The 25,933-nt window shown below is 34.1% G+C and overlaps 1 protein-coding gene across 14 annotated transcripts in view; it reads right to left on the reverse strand.

Moving 5' to 3' along the window:
- Positions 1-25,933, reverse strand: part of STXBP5 (syntaxin binding protein 5) — a 151,039-nt gene that overhangs the window by 57,166 nt on the left and 67,940 nt on the right. For 13 of the 14 annotated variants that reach the window (XM_054722513.1, XM_054722520.1, XM_054722511.1 and 10 more), the window contains exons 9-16: positions 23,092-23,170; positions 6,888-7,042; positions 5,272-5,344; positions 2,562-2,709; positions 2,280-2,347; positions 1,979-2,019; positions 888-1,108; positions 209-387 (exon numbers count right to left, since the gene is read on the reverse strand). In XM_054722513.1, the coding sequence (XP_054578488.1) occupies positions 209-387; positions 888-1,108; positions 1,979-2,019; positions 2,280-2,347; positions 2,562-2,709; positions 5,272-5,344; positions 6,888-7,042; positions 23,092-23,170 (964 nt within the window). The remainder of the gene's footprint in view (positions 1-208; positions 388-887; positions 1,109-1,978; positions 2,020-2,279; positions 2,348-2,561; positions 2,710-5,271; positions 5,345-6,887; positions 7,043-23,091; positions 23,171-25,933) is intronic. The other variant, XM_054722514.1, reaches the window with a different exon arrangement.

Below are 25,933 nucleotides of genomic sequence, written 5' to 3' on the forward strand. Positions count from 1 at the left end.
TTTAAGGATAAAATCATGCTATACAATCATATTCTTCCTGAAGTCACAGAAAAATAAGTTGGATCAATCAAAATAAAGCACAGATAGACCTGTTCTTATACCATTTTACTCCAACACAGAAAAATGTTACCATAACTTTACAAATTGCATATAACTTATCTAAATTAAAAGGTAATTTCCAAAACATCTGAATTTTTTTATAACTTACTTTAAACAAGGGACATTGTCTCGAAGGCCATCAGAGGAACTGCTACTGGTGGAAGGGTGAGACTGAGGTGGGATGGGCTGAGGACTGGCAGCCCCCACTGGTGTTGACAGAGGTGGCGCCTGTTCACCCTCTGGGGATTCCACATCATTTATCTCATATAACAATCGAACTTCAAGCATCTGTTGTAAAAGTGAGGTACCTTACTTACTCCCAATAAATATGGTTCATTTTATTACAGTTTATATACACAGGTACACTTTAGTGGAAAGAACATTTTTAAAAGTAAAAATTAGCAAGATTTCCAAAAAGAAGGATTTAGCCAAAAAAAGTGTTTCTAACTCAGCTTCTTAAAAATGGTGTGTATGTATGCAAGTATACACATACACATGCATTATGATTTTAGAATTTATGGCACTATGTTAATACCAAATTAGAGTATGCTCATACAAAGATTAGCTTTCTTCAAGTGAAACATATAATATATTTAAGGATTTAAATGTTCAGTAAGAAGATATACATAAAAATATACTACTTTTCAAAAGAAAAGGAAGATGGCAATATAAACAGTGATCTGTTTTTAAAAATTCTAGACAAATCTGACTGTAAATAATCTTCTAAATAATTCAAAAATTTTAAAACGTCAGACATCTGACAATGAAAATAACTCTGAGAGCATTACCGGAATGACTTCTATAATAACTTCTTGTTTGCTGAATCTATAAATAATGACATGAGCTGAAACTCCGGCTATGCATAGCATTCTACTTTCAGGACACCAGGAGATGATTTGAATGGCATACGGATCTTCATCTACAATGTCTGTGTTTGGCTTGTCATCTTTATTTCTTGACTTTTCAAATACTTTAGCTGTCTTTAGTTTATATAATACTTGTAGAGTTACTAGATAAAAGATAATATAATATATGTTAGATAATTTAATACAAAAAGAACAAATATAAGGTAATATTTAATCAGTTATACTATGTAAGGAAATAGTATATATTTCTTTGAACCATATTTTTATTCCAGGTCTACATTTCTCTGTTATACATTTAGATAATACATTCACTGTTCTCATTGACACACACAAAAAATGTACTCATTGTATTCACTGAAAAAAAAATCAACATCATGATGAATTTAGATAACCCGAAAAAAAATGAGTAACAAAAGGATTTTGTAAAACATGAATAAAAATAATAAAGAACATTTTGCTTCCTAAAATAATTTTATAATATTTTCTCTACAAAAGATAATCTAATGTTACTGTAAAATGAAGCATAATATATCTGGAGTTAATTGGATTATGAGTGCTTGCTATGTATATTTTATAAACATCAGTCATTCAAAGCATCATTTCCTTTTTTGCCATTATATAACCACCATAAATATCTCAAAAAGACAATGCAAATTTTGTGGCATAAGTTTAGAATCAGGCATTAAAATTATTCTACAAATTTCTCCTGATTTAAAACATATGCCTGCTTCTCCTATCACTGAGTTAGTTAGGAAGAGATGGTCTGAAGAAATTTTGAAGAAAGAATGTGAGTACTTATGTTAAGAAATGCTAATTAATATCCTTAAGAATATCTTCAGTCTATTAAAAATCCTAAATTCAAATACTTGATAAATAGGCATTAAATTTATAGCCTTCAAATTTCAAATTAAATGTTGGTTATGTAGTTACTACAATACAGGTGGTATAAAAGTAAAGACTGTATAACATATAATATTAAAGTAATATATATCAATAATATTCAAAATACTTACTTGCAGAAGCATCCCAGAACTTAACGGACCCATCAGCATGCCTATGAAAAGCAAATGAGTTAAGAATGCGATGGGGAAAAAAATTAAAGCTTTACTTTCTTTGAAATATATTGTTATTTTAAAAGTAGTCACCAAGATGAGAAAAAAAGATAAAATTCAGGGTAAATCGTCAGGTTACAGACAATAACTTATTTCTTACTATATGTTACAGTATAAAGGAAAGCACTTTTAGTCATGCTCATGTAGTCTTAATTATATTTAGCTATTACTGTTTTATTTGGTGAAACAAACTTTTACTTACCCTGTAATAATTATTTCTGGGTAACTCTGAGCACCCAAACCCCAATTACCTCCATTGATGGGCCACTCCTGAAAAAAAAGGTTATTATATAAAACAACTTCCAAGCATACCATACATCTTCATATATATCTATGACAACAGTAAACATACTTTGTTTCTAAGAAGGATTTTCTTTATATTTTCTCTAGGAAAGGATTCAGTGTTACCAAACACTTCAAGGTGATAAGTATAAAATACTGATGCATTAATGTAACATTAAACACTAAAACTCATGTTCAGTACCTTTTTGCTGTAACCTTGACGTTTCTGTCTAGCTCCAACAGAATAAAGTGCAGGAATAAGGTCCACAGGACAATCAGCAAAATATTCACAACATGTAACAGGGGATTCATGTATACTCAAAGGGTAGGGATTTTCAAATATAGGATATCTTTAACAACAGGAAAAGAAAAATATTTATTAATTTAACAAATTATTACTTATGATTAATATGACAATGAAAAACTTAAATATTTACAGCTTTGGAATGAAAAATAATTTTAGTTTGATTAATTTAAAGTTAACATCTTATAAAGGTCTGCATAACATGTTGTCTGAATTTATATTTTATCTATTAGGATAGGATGGTTAGTCTATAGAATTTAGAAATTAACCACATTTAGTAGATTTTAACATATTTACTATATGCATATATGTAAAAAAATCTTTTATAATGACAGTTGCTCAAAGAGAATGGTAAACAGAAAAGCGACAGTTGGTACTATATACCACACATGTACACACACTGGACTAAGTGATTTATATACATTTAACTTATTTATTCTTGCACCAAACTGATTTGACTGAAGAACAAAGACTTAGGAAGAGTAATGTGCCAAAGGCAAGCGAACTAGCAAGAAGCAGCAGAATTCAAAGTGCTCTTAACTATTAAGCCATAGTTTCTCAATGAACAGATGCCTCATTCTTATATCAGTAGAGCTAATACAAATGTTCAATCCTCCTTTTTTCTCCATCCATGTAATGTCCAGTGCAATATTTAATTTAGAAATGTTCTCTAGTTTTAGTGGTAATCTAAATTATATATTTAATTTTTTCTAGATATAAAATTATATTAAATAAAGCAAAAAATGCTATAAAAGTAATAAAATTAAAGTAAAATCCTATCTAAAACATCAAAATATCTCTTTACTGATTTTAAAGTCCTTGGAAATGAGAATGATTACTTAAATATCTGAAAAACCAGAAACCAGCTTTAAAAAGTCTAAAAAGTTCAGAGTGGCTATTACCATTATCTTTGAGCAACTGCAAAAATAAATGTACTGATCAGTCTACTATTGACAAAAATTAAAAAGTTAAAGGAAAAAAATTTCAGAAAATTCCTTTCTAGACTTCAAAATGAAACCAACTGTCATCACTCCTTCCTCAACCATACATTAAAAAAAAAACAGAAGATAAAACTCAAACCAACGGGTGCATTTAAAAATTGACAGGCAATTTTTATCTTTATAAACACACTATATAATCCTTAATAATTCTCTTATCACTACACATTTAACTAACACATCTGCTCAATAAAATGCCTACTCAAAGGTTACTTGCACAATGTGTTCTTTAACAAATATATATTAGTATTAAGCACATGTTCTAAAACTTACCTAACTAAAAAAAAAATAAAATCATATTAAGAAAAAGTTATTCTAGGGCTGTCATTTAGAAATACTGTTTTAAAAGTCCTTTATTCCACAATAGTAGTATTACTTTCAGAAAAGAAAAAAAAAACACACACACAAAAAACCCCCACAATTGATTATTATAGGTAGCACGTAATTAAGTTGATATGAATTTATGGATGCCTTAAAATAAGAGAAATAATACACTTCACTTTTATACTTCAGGGTTTCCCAATATCAATACTAGTTACATTTTGGATCAGGTAATTCTTTATTATGGAAGATTGTCTTGTGCACTGTGGATGTTTAACAGCATTCCTGTCCTCTACCACTAGATGGCAGTAGTATCCCCTCCCCTTAATAAAAGTGTCTATGTAGACTGCCAAGTATTTCCTGGGGGACAAAATTGTCCCCAGTTGAGAAATACTGACATAATGAATGGGTAAACTTAATTAAAACCATATTTAATGATTATTTCTCAAGAGACATAAGTAGTACAATGTTCTAGTCAAAGAACTTATAACTAAACATAGTATTATCTAAGTTGGAAAAAGCAGAAATACGGTAAATAACCACAAAAAGTTGCAAAGAAGCTATGATGGGAATTCACAGATTAGACATGAAATGTCTGCTAAAGAAAGAACAGGAAAACATTTAAGAGGAAAATAAGCCTGACTTTGAAAGTTATATGGATTTTTGATGCCAGTGAAACAAGCAGAGTGTTTCAACAGCTGGAAACTATTTAAGAAAGGACAGGGGAGTGTGATACTTGTTTAACACTCAGTTGAGTGTTCTAGGGATAAGGCACCTGCAGGAAGGCAGTAAAAAATCAGGTTGGAATGGTACCCTGAATTCCAAATGTGTATAGTAGCAGGCTGAGAAGATGTTTTTAAATTAAAACACACAGTGGTTTAAAGAGAAGAGTTACAAGATTGGTGATGCATGGAAAATTAATCTGACAATGGCATTCATGACACACTGCAACAGGGAGTGAATATGGCTGGAGAAATGACAAGAGCTTATCTGGAAGTAAAGTGTGTAATGGGATCAATTTTGGATGTGGTGATTCTATGTGCCCCCAGGGCACAAGTATTAGATTGAATCATATGAAATTTCAGAAATACAACAAATTTTAACTTAAAAATGAAAACTCTATATAATCAATATACTAAAGAAAATTTGTATGTAATTAGAAATGTGCATCTGGAGTGCTAAGAAGAGGTCAAGCTTATAGCTATAAATGCGATTTCAAAGAAATGCATGCTAAAAGAATCTTTTTCACCACATACAAATATAATTGCTTGTCAAATTTAATTTCTTACCCATTTTGTGCAAGGTCTATAAGTACTAAATCCTTTTCTAGAAGAACAACAACAGCATATGGTTCCTGAAAATCTGGAATAGGAAAATAATGCATGAATAATAAACATGCAAGAAGACTACACATTACATAATGAATATTTTTGCTTGGTATTTATTTTGTTCCATTTTGTCAAGTATCTAACATTCTCATCTTGTACTTAATATAATTTAAGGCTAGTATTTCCTAAATGAAATAAATCTATATCATAACCAATACAAAATTATCTCAGTTTGTAATGGTAAGACAAGAAGCTCACAGTAACTTCTATGGAACTACAAATTACAAGGCAGGGCTATGGCCAAGAAACTCAAGATTTAAATCTGAATATCCATAAGAACTCTCATTACTGGATATCTTAGGAACTCAATAGAGTGCTATTATAATATCATAATCCTTATCTTAGATATTTTATTGTGCCTGCTGACTGCAAAATGCATTACATCTTTACATCTCAATTAGCTTCACATGTAGTAAAAAAGATCCAGATTTAAATTCCTATTGAAATTTATGCAAGTTGTGATGGTTAATTTTATTTGTCAATTAGAGGCCCAATGCACGAAATTCTTGCAAGGGGCTCGGCCCTCGCAGCCATGGCAGCTTGCCTTGGCCCTTGCAGCCTCAGCTTTATCCGGAAGGTCATCCGGAAGAACGTTTGGAAGGTCATTCAGCTGTCCGGTCTAATTAGCATATTACGTTTTTATTATTATAGATAGATATGTCTTCAGGTGGTGCTCAATTGTTTGGTCAAACATTAGTCTGATGTTGCTGTGAATGTATTTTTTTAGATGTGATTAACATTAAATCAGTAGACTATGAGCAAAGCAGATTATCTTACATAATGTGGGTGGGCCACATCCAATCAGTTAAAGGCCAGAAGAACAAAGATAGGTTTTCTGGGTAAAAAAAGCAATTCTGCCTTAAGAATTTGGACTCAAGATTGTAACATCAACTTTGTCCTGAATTTTCAGGCTGTAGGCCTGTTCTATAAATTTTACACTTATCAGATTTCACAAATGAATGAACCAATTCCTTAAATTCTCTCTATCTGTATTTATATCCACTTCTAATGGCTTGTGTTTTCCTGAAGAAGCTTGTATTGTATTTTACAGGTTATTAAAATGTTTCTTTTAAAATTTTTTTAATTTATTTTTAGAGAAAGACCAAGGGAAGGAGAAAGAGAGAGAAGGAGAGGAGGGGGAGAGAGAGAGAGAGAGAGAGAGAGAAAGAGAGAGAGATCAAGTTGTTGTTCCACTTATTTATGCATTCATTGGTTGATTCTTATATGTGCCTTGATTGAACACGAAACCTGGAGTATCGGGACCATGCACTAACCAAGTGAGCTACCTGGCCAAGGCTAAAATGTTTCTTAATGTGTATAGTTTTGTTTATCCTACAAAGACACTTACTACTAATATGTAATACTAAACAGAATTAACTTCTGAAATAAAATTTTCAGTTATGAAGGCAGCATCTCTTCCCAGAAGAATGAACACAATACAATAAGGAAACTAATAAAATAATATATAGGTCTTTGTTCTGAATGTAGAGAATGAGCTTTAAAGATGCAAAACTTACCATTTGCATATGGTGTTTCACACAGTGTTAGGAAATCAACAATTGAATAGTCCATTTCTAGCACTGCAGTACTTTTCCCATGCATAACTGTTAAGCAAGGTCTTCTTCCTACAGTATCATATGACAAACCTCCTGATAAAATAATAAAAGGCTCCCTGGAAATAAAATACATAGTTAGGATTATAAATAGCATGGTAGAGTCTAATTATGTTGCTATATCATAAATGTTTACTTAGTGAAATAATCAAATCTTAAATTCCAACACTTTTATGCATCATTTAATTTAATACTTGCATGTGGATTTTTAATTGTACTAAGAAAGACCCAGGTGGATTCCTGAAAAGGAACCTATAATAAGAATGAACACTGATCACATTTGACTCTCAAACCTCATTTTGCCCCCTAAAATATTTTCCATTATCCTTTTATAGTATAGTTGTCAAAATTCTTTTTCTGTTTCTGCTAAGTCTCTTGAATGGACTTCCATTATTTCTAATCCTAATAGCCAGGACTTTCAAAAGAGAATGTTAATGCCCTAAGGCATCCATGATACATAATTAATTAACTTACCACTGATGCATCAAGAGTATAGTAGCTACAAATCACCCTTGAGGAAGCTGAGAAAACAGTCACTCAAAAACTTTCTGCAGGGCTTAATTCTCTCCTGGAACCTTGGCTGGTTTGCTCTCAAACCACAGCTCCAAAGCTCATTATTCAACTGCCACCTAGCCACTTCTAATCAGCCCTAAAACTCTGTCACCCTACTAGTCATTATATTTAACTAGAGGCCTGGTGCACAAAATTTGTGCATGGGGGTGGTCCCCTCAGCCCAGCCTGTACCCTCTCCAATCCAGGACCCCTCGGGGGATCGGGCCTAAACCAGCAGTCGGACGTCCCTTTCACAATCCTGGGCCGCTGTCTCCTAACCACTTGCCTGCCTGCCTGCCTGCCTGCCTGCCTGCCTCATTGCCCCTAAACACTCTGCCTGCCAGCCTGATAGCCCCTAACCACTCCCCTTCTGGCCTGATTGACGCCTAACTGTTCCCCTGCCATCATGATTGTCCCCAGCTGCCCTCCCCTGCTGGCCCGATCACCTCCAACTGCCCTTCCCTGCCAGCCCAATCGCCCCCAACTGCCTTCCCCTGTGGGGCTGAGGGGACTGGGGGACTCCAGCTGGATGAGGTGGGGCTGAGGGGACTGGGGGACTGAGGCAGGATGAGGCGGGGCTGAGGGGACTGGGGGACTGAGGCTGGATGAAGCAGGGCTGAGGGGACTGGGCGCTGCCATCTTGTGGCTGTGGGCACCGCCATCTTGTGAGGGCATGGTAGTCAATTAGCACATTCCCTCTTTATTGGCTGTGGGGGTGTGCCATCTTGTGAGGGTGTGATGGTCAATTAGCATATTCCCTCTTTATTAGATAGGATTATATAGACGATTAAAAATGTTCTGTATATGATTATCTTAAATCTCTTAATTTATGATTTCTAGGTAGTTTCTTAATGCTTACTCTATGGCCAGTATGTCTATCTGCTTCCTCTTGACATCTAGTGCAGTATGTAATAATATGCAATAGTTATAAGAGCAGATTCTGGAACTAATGTGCCTGCATTTTTTATCTCAACTCTGGTTTACTTTCTGTATGATCTTGGACAGAATACTTAACTTCTGTGCCTAGCTTATGAATTTATAAAATAGAGACAGAGTGATAAGTATCCTCAGATAATTATTGAATTAATATATGTAAAGCATTGGGATCAATGCCTGGCACACACTACACCCTTAGTAAGAATTTACCTAATGTTATTGTCATCATCCAATAATCATTATAACTCACTATCAAAGGTTCTCTTCTTGTGATATGTGGAGGGGAAAAAATAAAATTTCTAAATTATATTTATTTTTATCTAAAACAATAAATAAAATCCACTAAAATTTACTTAAGAATAGCAGTAGTACAGGTGTGTAATTTATAAGTAAATATAAATATTAGGTCAAATAACTCAATTGTTTTTTATATTTAAACATTTTACTTATTTAAATTATATAAATGTATCGTGCATATGCGTTTGTACATATTTTTTTTAATTTAAACCTGTACCCTCCTGTCCCTCCTATCCTTCCTTGCTTTATTTTTTTCACAGCACTCATTACTAAGACTAAATTATTTTCTTTGCTAACTGTTCACCTCATGAAAAATGTAAGCTCCAAAAGGGCAAGGTGTTTTGCCTGTTTTGTTCCTTACTGTATCCAAAATAGTGCCTCATAGGTAAATAAATGAATTAATAGACATATATGTTATCCTAACCACTGTGTAGCTTACTATCATTTAGATTTTTCACCATTAACCTAATTTGGGTGATCTTATTTTTTTTCAGCTTAATGATAGTAACCAGAGCTTAAAATTTTGTACTGAACAGAACTACAGCCCTATATCTATCATTTTAATATCTTAGCATACTGTGATCATGAAAACTGTGGTCAGGAAATAATATTTAATTTTCTTCCACTTTTTATCACATATAGAATATATCTTCTCTCTTCTGTACTTTGAAATATAGCATACAACTGAATATAAAATACTATGAAGAAGGGTGAGGAGTCCAACAATTTAAACTTCTATACAGTGGAAAACCTGGGCAAGTTATTTCATACATACTATTTCAAGAATAATCTGATGTGTGTTTTTTATATATATAGATAACTTAAAAAAATAAGTATTATGAATATAAGAATCATGAACAGGGAGATGCTGAGTTAAACATAAAATAATCAATTTTCCTTGGGGATATTGGGAAGGGATTGCCAGGCAGATGACCAGTTACTAGGCAGTTAAACTATTAACAAGGTATCAAATAACACCATCACAATTAGATTAAGTTTACTCTCAAAAGGCAACTAAGTGCTCAATGGCTTTCTAAACTGGCTGAACTTCTTTACTAAATTTAGGAGAGAAAGTATAAAATAAAAAAACAGGGATAAGAAGTAGCTTGAAAGGTATACCAAGGGAACATTCTTTTTCTTTTTTTCTAGGGGAACATTCTTTTTCATAATAATAAGTTTCCGCAATCCAGCAATAAGTGCATATATGTATATATTTTTCTTTTTCTTATTTTATGTGCTGTTTTTAAAAAATCATCTAAGGTTTGCATTGCAAGACAGAAATCACCTAAACTATGATTGCCAGAAGTTTGTTGTGTGTTTTTTTTTTTTCATTTTAATGCCCCCAAACCTGAAGAGTAAATATTCATAAAGTAAACATCTTATAAGAAATTAGTTGTAAGTAAAATAAAGCTAAGTATTTTAACACTAAACAGTAGAATTACATAATTCAAAGTCTTTGTTGGCATTTGGAATTACATTAAATGTTCAAGGGATCTAGATTATTTCTAGGGTAATACGTGAATTATGAAAGTGAAGAATCTATTTTCTTTTTTTTAAGTGAAAGGTTAGCCTTTTTGATGTTATAATAAAGTCTAGGGGTAATATAATTTTATTCCACTATTTTAAATATAATTTAAGTAAAAGTCCTTCAGTTTTTAAGACATCCAGGTTAGGAAGTTGTTTAGTTTGGACATTTTATAATTTTGATTGCAATTTTTAAGAGGCTAAACATTTCATATATACTTCCTTCTTCTGATTAACCTCCCCAAGCTGACCTTGACAACAGCTTTGGCTAAAGTTGTGTTTCTATAAGAAGCGTTTTTTACTTAAAGAAGGCACTTTTACCCAAAAAGCCATTTGTATAACCAATTTGCCAAAAAGCCATTTGTATAATCCATTTGCTTAACTCGGTTCCATAACACTACCCATTCATTCACTCAAAAATTTTTTGAGCACCTCTATTCCCTGAGAACAATGCTCTCATGTCTAGTCTAAACAAACAGTGAATGTATTATGGTGTTATGAATAAAATAAGACAGAGTCCTAAGCTGAATGTGCAGGAGAGGCTAGAGAGGTTACTATAAGATAAGAGTGGTCAAGCAAGGCCCCTGTAGTAATGACAGATGTGCTGGAACCAGAATAAAGAGGAGCCAGCAACTCAAAGATCTTGGGGTTGGGGGAAAAAGGATGTACATTCTAGGCAGCAGGAATAACCACTACAAAGACCCCAAGTTAGAAATGAGCTTGGTGTATCTGAGGAACTAGAAGGCCACTATGCCTGCAACATAGTGAGTAAAGTAATACATAGTAATATATGACACAACCCCAAATCTTATAAACACATCCTATTTACTCTATTAGGGTCTCAAAAACCTGTCTCCTCAATTTCATCTCTACAATTACTTTAGTTCTGGCCTTAATAACGTACAGCTTACATTATTACAATAGCATTTGTACAAGTTATTCACTGTCTGAGATAAACCTGCCCTCATTCTGTTTGGGTAATTCCTACTTCTCCTTTAAAACTCAGTCCATCTATTACCTCCTCAGAAGAACCTTTTCTGACCTATTCACCCTGAAGGAGTTGGGTGTCTTTCCTATGTTCCTAAGCACCTTCTGTATACTTCTTTCCAGCATTTACCATAACTAGTTGTCATTGTTTATCTACGTCCCCTTTGAATGAGAGCTCCTTCAGGACACAGAATGTATCTTTTACCTCTGCACTCCCTGCCTTAGCTGGGTATCCCTAAAAGTGCTGGTCAAATATATATTTTAAGTACCACTAAATCTACTGCTCACCGGTCAGTAAGAAAAAGAGTTTGGTAGACCTATCCTAACCATAACAATTGCACAAAAAATATGCTTTTGGACTTCGATGCATTATAGTGTTAATATACAGGCTGTTTAGGATGCATGAGACTTATAAAAACAAAATAGTAATTCATATTAGTCCATTACTGTGGGTTCTTTCAAGTATCAATAAAAATAAAAGAATTTAAATATGTAACAATTAGGCATTGTTTCAAAAGAAATCTAAAATCTCAATATTGCCAATGCCATGTGGGATTAATTTGTGAATAAATAGACTGCAAATGAGGTTTGTGTGTAACAAGTATAATTTCAAAGTTTACCTATGAGAGAACATTGCACAGTTTCAAACTCATTTACTACAGACAAGGCCTTGCAGGATATTTGGTCCTGTCAAAAACATCCATGAAGACGTTTGATCCACACCAAAACCAAAAGGTCCTTGATATCTGATCCTGTCGAAAACATCCAAACTCAGAAAATCCAAAACCCCCTGGGGTTCAAATAGTCTGCAATGTTTACTTATACTTTTGGCTTACAGAACTAATACCTAAAAAATACTATCATCTTTTATTGGTCCAACAATTGTGTTGTGGCTATATTACCAATAATGACCCCTCTTTATGCTAAGTGAAATAAGCCAGTCAGAGAAAGACAAGTATCACATGATCTCACTCATATGCGGACTCTAATGAAAAAAATAAACTTATGAACAAAATAGATCTAAGACACAGAGGCATGGAACAGACTGTGGAGTCTCAGAGAGAAGTGGGGCAGGGTGGAGTGGGGGGAGATCAGCCAAAGAACTTGTAGGCATATATGCAAAACCCATGGACACAGACAATAGGGTGGTAACGGCCTGGGTGGGGATGGGGGCAGGCCAGAAGGGATCAAGGGCGGGGGGAAAAGGGACATATCTTAGCAGCAGATGAGTAGATTAGAAAACTGTGGTACATCTACACAATGGAGTATTACGCTGCTGTAAAAAATAAGGAATTCTTTTTTTTTTTAATTTCTTTATTAAGGTATTACATATGTGTCCTTATTCCCCCATTACCCTCCACCCCCCACTCATGCCCCCACCCCGCTGTTGTCTGTGTCCATTGATTAGGCTTATATGCATGCATATAAGTCCTTTGGTTGATCTCTCCCCCTTACCCCCACCGTCCCCTACCTTCCCTGAGGTTTGACATTCTGATTGATGTTTCTCTGTCTCTGGATCTGTTTTTGTTCATCAGTTTATGTTGTTCATTATATTCCACAAATGAGTGAGATCATATGATATTTATCTTTCTCTGCCTGGCTTATTTCACTTAGCATAATGCTCTCCATCTCCATCCATGTTGTTGCAAATGGTAAGAATTCCTTCTTTTTTACAGAAGCGTAGTATTCCATTGTGTAGATGTACCACAGTTTTTTAATCCACTCATCTGCTGATGGGCACTTAGGCTGTTTCCAAATCTTAGCTATGGTCAATTGTGCTGCTATGAACATAGGGGTGCATATATCCTTTCTGATTCGTGTTTCTAGTTTCTTGGGATATATTCCTAGAAGTGGGATCACTGGGTCAAATGGGAGTTCCATTTTTAGTTTTTTGAGGAAACTCCATACTGTTCTCCACAGAAGAAGGAATTACCATTTGCAACAGCATGGATGGAACTGGAGAGCATTATGCTAAGCAAAATAAGCCAATTAGAGAAAGATAAATATTACATGATCTCACTCATTGGTGGAATATAATAAACAACACAAACTGATGAACAAAAATAGAATCAGAGTCATAGAAACATCGAATAGACTGTCCAACCTATGAGGGAAGGTGGGGGGTGAGGGGGTAAGAGATCAACCAAAGAACTTGTATGCATGCATATGAGCATAACCAATGGACACAGACGGGGAGGGGGTGGGGGGTTGAGGGCATGTGCTGGGGGTTGGGGGCAGCCGAGGAGAGGTCAGTGGGGGAAAAAAGAGACTTATGTAATACATTAAACAATAACAAAAGGGACATATGTAATACTTCCAACAATAAAGATTTAATTTAAAAAACAACAACCCTTCTTAACAAATCATGGACCAAATGTCTCAATGGACATTTTTACATGGGAGCAGATATGACCAAATTTCAAGGACTTTGTAAAAAAATATTTTTTATTGATTTCAGAGAGGAAGGGGAGGGGGGAGGGAGGGAGGGAGGGGGGGAGAGAGAGAGAAAGAGAGAGAGAGAGAGAGACAGAGAGAGAGAGAGAGAGAGACAGACAGAGAGACAGAGAGAGGAATATCAATAATAAGAGAGAATCACTGATTGGCTGCCTCCTGCATGCTCCCTACTCGGGATTGATCCCATAACCCGGGCATGATCTGGTAACCTGGGCATGCCCTGACTGGGAATTTGAACCATGATCTCCTGGTTCATAGGTTGATGCTCCACCACTTAGCCACACCAGCTTAGCAAGGACTTTTTAGCAATAACCAAATGTCTCTGGGAATGTTTTGGACAAAACTAAATGTCTGCTAATCCAGACAAGTTCTTACATGGATTTGATCCCTATCCTCTAGAAAGATATAATCTGAATCATACTAGATGGTACTAACATATATTATAAGCAGCCAAGTGAAGGTACTAAAAATCAGTGAATCATAACTAAGATATTCAGTCTATGTAAAGATCATAAGCAAAAGCATTTTTAGGGATGGAAAAAAATGTAGATTAGGATGAATAATGATGAGAAATCTAAATTAGCTGAACAATCCATTAAGCGTTAAGGATGTGCCAGAGAACCAATTTAGATGATGAAGAGGCATGGCTCTGAAAGAATAAATTGTAGGAAAGCTAAGGATAAACTTCAGTAGTAGGAAAAGTAGGATGAATAAAATAGAGGCGGTATAAGAAGGGCATATCTGAATAGCCTTATCAAATAAGAAACAATTTGAAAACAATTAGCTTTGAAATAAACTGTGCCCTTTTACAAATAATACACATTTAAAAAATATATGTAAGGCTTTTAATTATATTCTAGGATTTTAGAAATGGAAGCATTGTTATCAAGTGAATATCAACCATTAACACTAATTTTGTTAAAACTCATGCATCAATTTCTAGATAGAGGGGTAAAGACAAACATACACATAATTTCTGGTCCTGCCAAAACATCAATACTTAGTTGGGTGACTGATTGCATAAAATTAAATTGGAAAGTTTCTATGAATCACTGCAGCTTTCCATGCATATACAAAAAATAAATAAAAATTAAAACTTCAACCCCCTATTATCACAGCAGGTTGCGCCCTTTCCAGTAAGAGCAATCATTTAGGAGTTCACATTGTGGCTATAGAATCTAAGATAATTCTAAAGCTTGAGTGCTGATTTTTAAGGTTAGTGAATAAAATAAAATGAAAATCATCCCACATTGATAAGACTGGTGAAAATGTTTTATTTTATACTCAGTTATTTAAAATGTCCACAGTTGTTTTTAAAAAGTAATGTGGCAATTTGTCAAGATTCATAAAAATCTTTTATCTTCAAAATTTCACAGCTGGAAATTTCCTGTAAAGAAATAATTGAACAGAAGATTTGTACTACTGTTCTACACTATAAAAAGAATTTGTTCACTACTATATTTTTATTTATAATATTAAAGTACTCAGCCCTTAAAACTATTGAAAAACAACTGGTAAAAACTAGTAATACTTTAAAAATGTAATGGAGAAAAAAATACCAAACTGAATGTGCTCTAGGAATATAATCAAGTGAAAGTGGGATGTGTAGCTAAAAAAAAACCCCAAAAACAACAACAAACAAAAAAACGAAAAACTCAGGGAAAATGAACAAATGATAAAAATTATTTTAGAATAGTGGAATTACAGGTAATATGCTTCTCTTGTGAGAATTTTATTAAACTTAAAAAAACACACACAAAGAAAACACCTGGATACTTCCAAAAACACTCCAGAGAATACAATATTAATGCTGGCTACACATGAGATAAATTATATGTTTTTAAAATATTACATTTTCCTCTGAAATACCATGAAAATAGTTTGCCAGTTTTAAAGATATTTCCATATTTGTCATTACACTCTGTAGTCAAGCACTGCTAAAACGTACTTTATTCTGAAGAACTTTCTGCTTCCTAGGGCACTCAAGAATAACTATTTAAATTAAGTGACTCACCTGTTCAACAAGCATTTATACTAAGTGCTGCTCATTGTAGCAGAGGCCAAAAGTCTCACTTTCCATCATTTAATTCTCCCACTTCACTCCATCCTATAGCCAGCACACTCTCGTCTATGACATTTTTATTCTTGCATCTTCTTCCCCTACTTCAGTGTTCCATATCAGGACCCCAAACTTATCTTAATCCTAAGACTTTTGGTTCTGTGGCCAAAAATGTTTCTAGAAGAATGTATCTGGACCATATAATCACATGACAATACCTTTAGTATTTAAAAAAGGAAGTTATTTTCTCTGTTAGTACTCTATATTCATTGTAAAAATTCACTCAAAGACTTTCTCACAAAATTATTCCCTTTTCATTTCCAGTGTCTCTGATACCAACGGCTCTTTCTTTTCTGCCATTAGTCATACAGAGGTCTTTCTTAAAGTAAAAACAAAAATCTTCGTCTTACTCTTCCTGTGACACATAATTGCTACTTACATCTATTGCTGAATTCACTGAATACATGTTTTAATCTAGTAATTTCTATTGTGAAACCACCATTTCTTTTCCTTGAATGCCCCTACATCCTGGCTTACATTTGAAATGAGGTTAATAAGTACGCTTACAAATTAATCCTTCCTACAATATATATCTTCTAATCTTTCTTCTATTATAATTCTAATCATCTTTCTATAGCAATGCTTAACTTATCCTCTATAAACACTTTGGGACATGATATCCTATGTTTCCTTTTTTTTTTTCCGGTTCAGAATCTACTAATCCTCCTTTCTAACTCGTTATTTTGGTATCTTCAGGATAAAATAACAGTCCCGGGAGCCTTGGCTCTAAACGGTTCTGAACTATCAGGGAATGATTCTGTATGTGCTCATTTTTCTTACACTTAAGCCACATCACCTCCATTGTAGCAACCACCAATGGCTGAATGTACTTTGTGGGTTCAAACAAAGTTAACAAGTGAAACTTGCCAATGATCTAAAAAATAATTTTTATACCAGTATACTTAAAATATGTGATATCAGTTTTAATTTAGTAATAATGAATTAAAAAATAATATAGGAAAGTTTTACACAATAGAGGGATCTCGGCACTTTCAACTGATAAAAAGCAGTGGACAAAACTCAGTAAATACCACATAATTTATATTGGTATTAAATGAGGTATTCTAATGTCAGAAGACAGAGCTCTCAATCTAGTCGTCTTAGTTTTAGAGTTATGTGAATTATACCATAAATATGTTATGTTATTTTAAGTCAATTATTATCTTACAATTAAGAAAGTGAGTAACTTATCCTTAATAGGTATAAGGTTTGAAGAATAAGACTGGGAGAAACTGTTCTAGTTTTGAGAGAATGAAGATAGTAAAAATAAATCTGGGAGAATCTTAAGAATAACTGTCTCTGAAGACAGTAATAAAATGAGAATTAGGAATTTAAGGTAGAAACTTTCTAACATAGTAAAATTAATATGAAAACAGGGAAGGTTATCTCATGAGCCCTTTGAAATTTTAAATCTATGGACTCAAAGAGGTCTTTCCCCATTAGGGGCAATTATTTGTAAATCTTCTTGTGGATTTTTCCTGAACAGTATCTAAGACCAAGTATCATGATCCAAGGAGATACCGTAAAATCTAATCTAGACTTCATCAATTTAGAATTAAATTTGTATCCTGGAAATGATCTATGAAGCTCTCCTCTCAGTAGCTAGGGTTACTTCATTTAATTATCCAGCCTCACAGAGGCATAGATAGACCTCTCAGTTCACAACAGTGGGAATACGTGTACTGAGTATGACTTAATTAATGTTAAATTAAAGACGTTCTGATGAACTAGGAAATTTAAAAGCGAATCCAGTTCTTGGCAAACTGAGTTACTTGTGAATTGTTAGGACAGTTCTAGCCTAGCCCACACTATCTGTGAGAATACTCAGTGTCCTGATTAAGAACTCCAGCTCCAGAGACAAGCTGGGTTCAAATTCCAGCTCCGTGACTTCTCAGGGCAAGCTAACTTAACTTAAGCGCTCTATGACTCAATATCTATATGGAGACAATAAAAGTACCCATTCCACAGTGCAGTTATGAGAATTATGAAAGACAACAAATTCAAATTGCAAAACAGACTACCTGGCATATAATGGATGTTCACTTCACCTACGAATATTTTTCTTCTTGGTGCTTGGAAACCAAGCCATTTAAGTAAGGGTCTTGAGTTCAAGATATTAAATGCTATTTTTGTCTCAAATAAGGTCATGAGCATTGCTAAGACAATGCAAAAGAAAACTGCTTTTGCTTCGGAAAGCAGGCATGGCGTCCGAATGAGTTTCTCTTCTTGCTGCTATGGCCTAATCTTGAGGATTGGTGGTAAGTGTAAACAGAGAGTAGGTTTCATTAAAAAGGAAGTGTAGTGTGGTTAAGAGCACAGGCTTAATTAAATCTGGGCTCTTCAGCTTATGAGCTGCATGACCCTGGACAAGTTGCTCAACCTCTCTGCTTCAATGTCCTCATCTGCTACAACAATCTTAGTACAGAAGGGTGTTTGCTTTGGGGCTTCAGAAAGTTGGGATTCTTTCAATGGAAACAAGGCCCCAGGAACAGTAGAGAAAATTTGTAGCAAGTTGGAGAATGTTATTAAAATAGACTTAGATATTTTCAGAACCAGAATATCACAAATGTACCTTGAGTTTTCAGTCTGTGTTTTTTTCTTATTCTTATATAGATAATCCACCTACAGCTTTTAGTTCACATGTAAAATTAAAACTTAAGAAAACAGTGTTGTGAGTGCGAGGAGAAGGGGGTGTAGGTGGAAAAGGGCATAGACGGGAGAAAGATGACAGAAAAGTTAAAATAAAATAAATCATCTTATCTTCTAAACCACGTTCTGGCACCAGAGAGGGTGAGGGAAATACAAAAACCCCAAAAGTTTTCCTTAAAGATAAACTTAAATTCATATATCATGTGTGCGTATGTGTGTGCATATAAAGGCTCAGCAGACTATGGCCTGTTGCCTATTTCTGTATGGTCTGAAAACTAAGAATGGCTTTTACATTTTTAAATAGTTGAAAAATACACAAACGAAAAGTATTTCATGATACATGAAAACTATATCAAATTCAAATTTCAGTGTAAATAAAGTTTTATTGGAACACAGTTGCATTCATTCATTTATGAACTGCCTATGTCTGCTACTGCACTTCAAACGCAGAGTTGAATAGTTGTAACAGACACCCATATGGCCTTCAAGGCATAAAATATATACTCTCTGGCTCCATACAGATAAGGTCTGCCACAGCAAGTGTTATGATAAAAGGGGATAAATTAATCTCTTAGTTGTGATTTTCCAAATGTAACTAAATTGCCAAATTATATTATGATTATACACACTTTTAGGTTCCCTAACAGAGATGCTTCCCCCAAAACTGGTGATTCTTTAATGGTGGTCTTTAGAAACTCACTCTTCTAATGATCTGTATGTAGTGCAGAGCTTCCAGGAGTTCAATGGAGTACCTGCTTGAAAACTTGAATCCATCCAGAGTTGCTTCTTGTTGAAAATCTGGCTTTGCCTACTACTTGTTGTGTTGTCCACAAGTGAAAAGAAAGTGTAGAAGTAGAGGAGAAAAGGAACTAGAATTTAATCAAACACCTACCATGTGCCAAACACACTGTATTTCTTTGAGTTCTTCACAACAATGTTATGAAGCTAGGATTACTATCCCTATATCACTGAGGTAAGGAGAGACAGTCAAGGAGGTTAAGCAACTTGCTGAATACAGTAAGTGGCAGAACTGAGATTTGGACCCAAAACCTGAGTTATTTCCACTATTCAGGGGTTTTCAAATATTATAATTATGATGCATTGTAAGCAGTGCATTTTACTTCATAACACAATATACAGATACATAAATGTATACAACTGAACAAAAGTTTCATGAACCAATACTTATCCTTAAAATGTATAGTGCACTCTGCTATTTCCTATTCTAGTCTGTAATAACCCACTAACTGAACACAATTACCTGATATCTAAAAATAAATAAGTAAATAAATCACTGCCCTAAATCACAGTGTTTCTCAAGCTTGGGAAGAATGCTAATGAGGTTCTTTAACTATTATAAAGGCTGGTCAACCTTGCCACTCAGACACCTGCTTTGTGAATGCAAAATCAGAGAATAATTACATTTTAGAAGTTTTTTAGAGGTTATCAAATGCTATTTTGAGACAACTGATATGTGAGACAACTGGTTTAAAGAGTATGTTCCAAATGCTTTATATAAATTTGTTTAATCTTCATAACAATTCTGTGAGATAGATATCACTATTCTCAGAGGCACAGAAAACTCAGTTAATTTCCCAAGACTGTGCAATGAGTGAAGAGCTGTTGAGACCCAGATGGTTCAGTTCGAGTTCACTCTCTTAATCACCCTGCTCTAGCACCATTCTTTGGGGCACTTCACACCCAAGTCACATTCATTTTTTAAAGAAACAACCTTAACAGAATCAACATTATACTTTTGACTTTTTAAAAAGCACTGGCCATGTAAAAAATATAGCCATATCTTTAATAACAAGAGTATTAAAATGCTATATTAATAATATTGTCACTGTTCCCGATGTCTGATCTGTCCTGGTATAACATATACTTTATTTATTTTATTAGAAAATAAAAATTACCCATCTTGATTCCATTTTTTTATCAGAATTTACCTATGCTGCAGAGTTAAACTATGCTTTACCATGAACAGGTAAAAGCTAATTTTTTATGGATATGTTTTTCTACACACCAGCCTATCATTTTCTTCCTCACTTTCAGTAACACTATGCTAGGAGCTGGATAATTACAAGTGAGACAGTTATGTCCCATGCTTTCATTGAGCTGAAGACATACATTAAAGAAATACTTTCATTATTAATCACCAAAATAAGTTCTAGAAAGGAACAATAAAGCGAGGTTTGAGAGTGTACTACTGGGGGACCCAACCTAGTCAACATGGCCAAAACATCTTTAAAGTAGTAACATTTATGCTGATCTATAAAGGATGGGAGGGAATTGTGCCTAGAATGATTTCCAGGTAAAGAGAAGAAAATGTAGAAGATCCTATAAGGGAAGAATGGCTCTTCTAATAAACTTTGGTAATTTGTCAACAGGAACTAATATAACACACATTCTGTTGGCATCTGCCCAAGACACTTGCTAGGAACAGGAAAAAAGTGAGAGCAGTCTAGCTGACTCAACTGAGGGTTATTCTACTCTAGGTGGGAGGGGGAGTGCAGTAATTTGTCAACAATGGCTACATATTCGAATTCTAGGGACCTATGTCAAGGAAAGAGGCAATGGAATAAGAAAAAAGAAACCGTTTAACTTACGAATGTCATAAGGTGGAAAAAGAAATTGGAAAGCTGGAGAAGACTGTTATAAGAGGATGATCCTATTGATTTGTTTTATAGAATCTACAAATGCACACAAAACAGCTAGATTTTTTTTTTTTTTCATTTTAGATCCTATAAAAAAAAAAAAAAGTATTGCTGCCATCCTGGAAGAAACTGGGAACTCATAAATATTACCATTATTCAGGAATGAAAATGGGAACAAAAGGAGATTAAAAAAAAAATCTTCCCTGGACTTTTGCCTTTGTTGCCAATCAATATCTGTTAAAATGAACAGATAATTTAGAAGATAATTAGGACTGTTAGTTTAAATGTTTAGACAATTCATTTTATGTTGTATTAGAAGCCTGGTGCACAAAATTCATGCACTGGGGTGGGGGGTGTCCCTCAGCCCAGCCTGCGCCCTCTTGCAGTGTGGGAGCCCTCAGGGAATGTCTGACTGACGTCTTAGGTGATGGGGGGGGGGCGGGGGCAGGGGGCTGGGGGAGTGGGCCTAAGCCGGCAGTCAGACATCCTTAGTGCTGCCACAGAGGCGGGAGAGTATCCCGCCACCACTGCTGCACTTGCCAGCCGTGAGCCTGGTTCAGGGCTTCTGGCTGAGCGGTGCTTCTCCTGTGGGAGCACACTGACCACCAGGGGGCAGCTCCTGCATTGAGTGTCTGCTCCCTGGTGGTCAATGTGCATCATAGCGACTGGTCATTCCAGTGACCGGGTTGTTCTGCCGTTTGGTCAATTTGCGTATTAGCCTTTTATTATATAGGATTATAAATACAGGGTTTTTTTCTGTTTCATTTCCCCCCTCACTTCCTTTCCTGCCATATTTTTACTATTTATGTTCCTTTGCCAGTGGACAAATGTAGCAAATAAAAGAAACAACTGATAGTAGGAAGTTTCCTAATAAAAATAAGGGCAACCATTTATCGAAAGTTTATTATGTGCTAGGTAGGCACTGTGTGAAATGTTTTAAATACACAATTATTTCAAGTTATCACAACAACAATTTGACCTATTATCACATTTATGTCATCAATGAGGAAATTAAAGCACAAAGTCAAATAGCTCTGTGCCAAAGGTCACACAGTAAGGGATGCCATAGTCAATTAAGCCAATGCTACTACTCTTAAAGTACATTCAACCTATTGTCAGAACACAGTATATCTGCTGGATTCCAGAGGAAGGCTAAACAGGATCAAGGGGGAAAAATACCAATCTAAGAACCAAAATTTGAGACCCGCTGGACTATATACTACATAAGTTCACTCTCTTACATAGCTATAGTAGTAAAACTATATGCTTTTTCTGGGAAACTAGAACATAAGTAAAAGAACTGCTTTAAAGTGTAAAGAGATGTAGAATTAAAAAAATAAATTAAATTTTTTTCCTAAATTATATTTTAAAATATAACATTTGGTGCAAACAAAAAATATATGTAAGGTATATAAAGTGTAAAAACCATTTAATTCTTATATTTAATTTATATATAGAGGCAATCAATGTCTTCAAATTCAACTAATTTCCTTTAATATTAAACTGTACTTATTTTTGGAACTGCCAAATATTTTTATGATGAGATTTAAGTTTTGAAGAATACATATAAAATTTCCACAATTAATATATATAATATAAATAGGTTAATTTTAAATCATTTTTTTCTTCATTGCTATTTTGCAATTTTCAGTAGTGAATAAACTCTATGTTAACTGAAGACTCATCTAACAGAATGTATGAAGTTTGATATGAAAAATAATTCATACTTTTCAGGATATATAGCAAAACTGCTAAAGACAGAGAAAACACAAAAATGGATTTTATCCTAAATTTACCAATTTTAGTTATTTTGTGAAATAAAGAAAGCGTAAAATTTAAGACAGAGATAGACCATTCTAAAGTAGGTCTTTAGCCTTCAGTGCTATTTGAGCAATTATATACAATGAATATTGGCAATGAAATAAAATCTTACCCAGATCTAGACGTTTTGAATTCCACCTTGAGGATAGGTTTGCATGGTTCTGGCTTCTTCCCATCCTTTAACTGTTTTCCTAAAATATATTTTCCTGTATTAAATTCTAAAATTCTAAGTTACTCTAAATTCTTACATTGATAGCTTATAAAATGAAAGTGAAATATAATGAAATCCATCATGAAACATTAAAAAGTGATTCTGGTAGAAGTATTTAATACAAAATATTTTAAATAACCAAGTAAATTTACTGCTTGAAATTCAGTGCTAAAAAGTAAATAAAATGAATAATTTTCTAACAACACTTATGCAATATAATTCTAGTAAGAGAAATTGACAATCTTCCCAATGTCCTTAATTTCAGAAAAGAAAAATAAAATTTCAATTTGGTCAATTAATTCAAGTTTTAAGACAGCCAAATATGAGAAAAAGAAATATAAATCAGATTTTTACCCAAGTGAGACAGGCTAAACCCTATGCTAATAAATTCATTTATATTTATTCTCCTGAAGTAAAAATCCATCTGTTGTAATATCTAGAAGGCTGCTAGAAAATGTGTCAGGGACTCATACTGTCCAAAAGTTCTGAGTATTTAAAAAAATATTTGTTGATTTTTGTTATGTATTTCTATAAGTTCATTATAGAAACAACTTAGAAACACATAAAGAAAATAAGAAATCTGTGCCCATTTCTTAGAGATTAATCATTTTAAACAATATTTTTCTTAGATCCCAAACACACACTCCTACCCCAACAATTATCTTTCTTTTCAGTTTCCCCATCTCCATAGTACCTATCTTATTCTAAGAGACTTTTATATTTCATTTGTTTGTTTGCCTCACCAACAAGAATGTAAATTACATGAAGGCAAAGATTTCTATGCTTTCTGTTGATGTATATACCTGGTGACAAACATTGTTTGGCATACAGTGGGTGCTCAGTAACTATTTAATAAATGAATAATTAATAATTTTTCCTTTGGATTAATTCCTAAAAAAAGGACATGTGAGTAGAACTGTATTCCAGAAAGACTGTACCAATTTATACTTCCATCAGCGATGTAGTATTTTGCCACACCTTACCCAAACATTATTTTTTTCTGATTTGATAGGTGGAAAGGGAATCTCATTTTAATTTGTATTTTTAATCCCTAACTATTCTTAGGCTTACTGGTCATTTGTATTTCTTCTTTTAAAAATAGCTTATATCTTTTATCCATGTTTGTATGTAATCTCCATATTTAAAAATAAATTAATGCTCAAAGGTCATTAACATTGTACCTATCATATATTGCTAATATTTTCCCTGGTGTCATTTGTAACTGAATTCTTAGCAGTTTTAAGAAATTGTACATTTTTAAATGTACACATTTAAATAATGAAATCTATCAGTCTTGTCATGTTTCCAGTTAAGAAAACTTAAAATCCCAAAATATCAATTCTTCCAAAATTAATTTATAAATGTAATGTAATTAGAATCCCCAAAGCCTTTCTTGAATTTGATTAAAATGATTTTGAAGTTCACACTGTGGACTCAATGCCTATGAACAGCTAAGGAAACAAGAAAATGAGATTAACTTCCAGAATGACAGTAAGGACCTCCGTGATCTCACTTTCCCACAGAAATTGAAATACTAGCAAAACAACTAAAGTTAAATTCTTCAAAACGCTGGAAATTAACCAAAGCCACAAAACGAGTGGAACATTGTCTACTTCATAAAAACAACTGCACCTCAGAGACAAGGAGGACTGAAACATTTTGATGGAGTGCTATTCCCATCCCATTCACTCCTAGCTAGGTGGCCAGGTAGAGATAGGAAAAGGTATCAGCAAACACAAAGGACTCTTTTTATTTTTTCTTTTCTTTTGCAGTTCCAATAAAACCAGCTTCCCAGGAGCACAATTAACATTTTGTCCCAACTTGCAGCTGCCTGGAAAACTATACTCCCAAGGTGCTGTGCAATTTTACTTGATAGAGACATCAGCTCAGAGAGACAAAATACCCTACCCTGTAGGGCATCACAGAAATAATAGCAACCTGCTGGCAATATCCAGCTGCCTAAGGCTGTGGTTTCATTTGAAACACATAAGAAAGAGCCTGGGTAGGAATTTAAAAGAAAATCCTCCAAAACTACACATATTCCTGGGGATCAAAAAGGCTGCACACATGTGTAAGGCCGTGTTCATGCCCAGGAAAGACCTGGGAAAGGAGAAGGCCAAGGTCCCTGTCACAACTTTGTCCTCATCTCTGGACAACTTTGAGACCTTGAGCAAACAGGAAGTTACAAAATTAAATGGGAGTTACTGCTGGCAGGAACACTAGAAAAGAGAAACTCATGGCTAGTAGAAACATAGAGGGCACAGCCTTTTTTTGAAAGCAGTCTGAGAACATTTATTAGGAATTGAGAACAATTTCTATAAAATGTGTACAGGATAGTAATGGCAACATCATCAGTAGGGATCAAGAACTGAAAACAAAGTGAATGCCCATTAATTTGTAATTGCTGAATAAATTGGCTACATTACATGGCCATTAAAATGAAGAAATTAAGAGTTATGCCAGATGACATGGAAGAGATTCCTAAAGTACAGTGGATTAAGAAAAACAAGATGCAAAAGAATCCCAATATAATTCTACTTTATGTAAAACAATAACCAAAAATCATGGTTATAAATTATTAATATGTATGATTTTAGAAATATATATATTTTAGAAGAACACCTGTACAATTTTTAATATAGCTTAGCTATTAGGGCAGGAAAGGGGATTGGGCTGCAAATGTGGATAAAGGTTGAGGGAGAAGCGACTTGTATGGTATGATCCCATTTGTGTATAATGAGGT

The sequence above is a fragment of the Eptesicus fuscus genome, chromosome 10, assembly GCF_027574615.1.
Source record: "Eptesicus fuscus isolate TK198812 chromosome 10, DD_ASM_mEF_20220401, whole genome shotgun sequence".
Taxonomy (NCBI): Eukaryota; Metazoa; Chordata; class Mammalia; order Chiroptera; family Vespertilionidae; genus Eptesicus; species Eptesicus fuscus.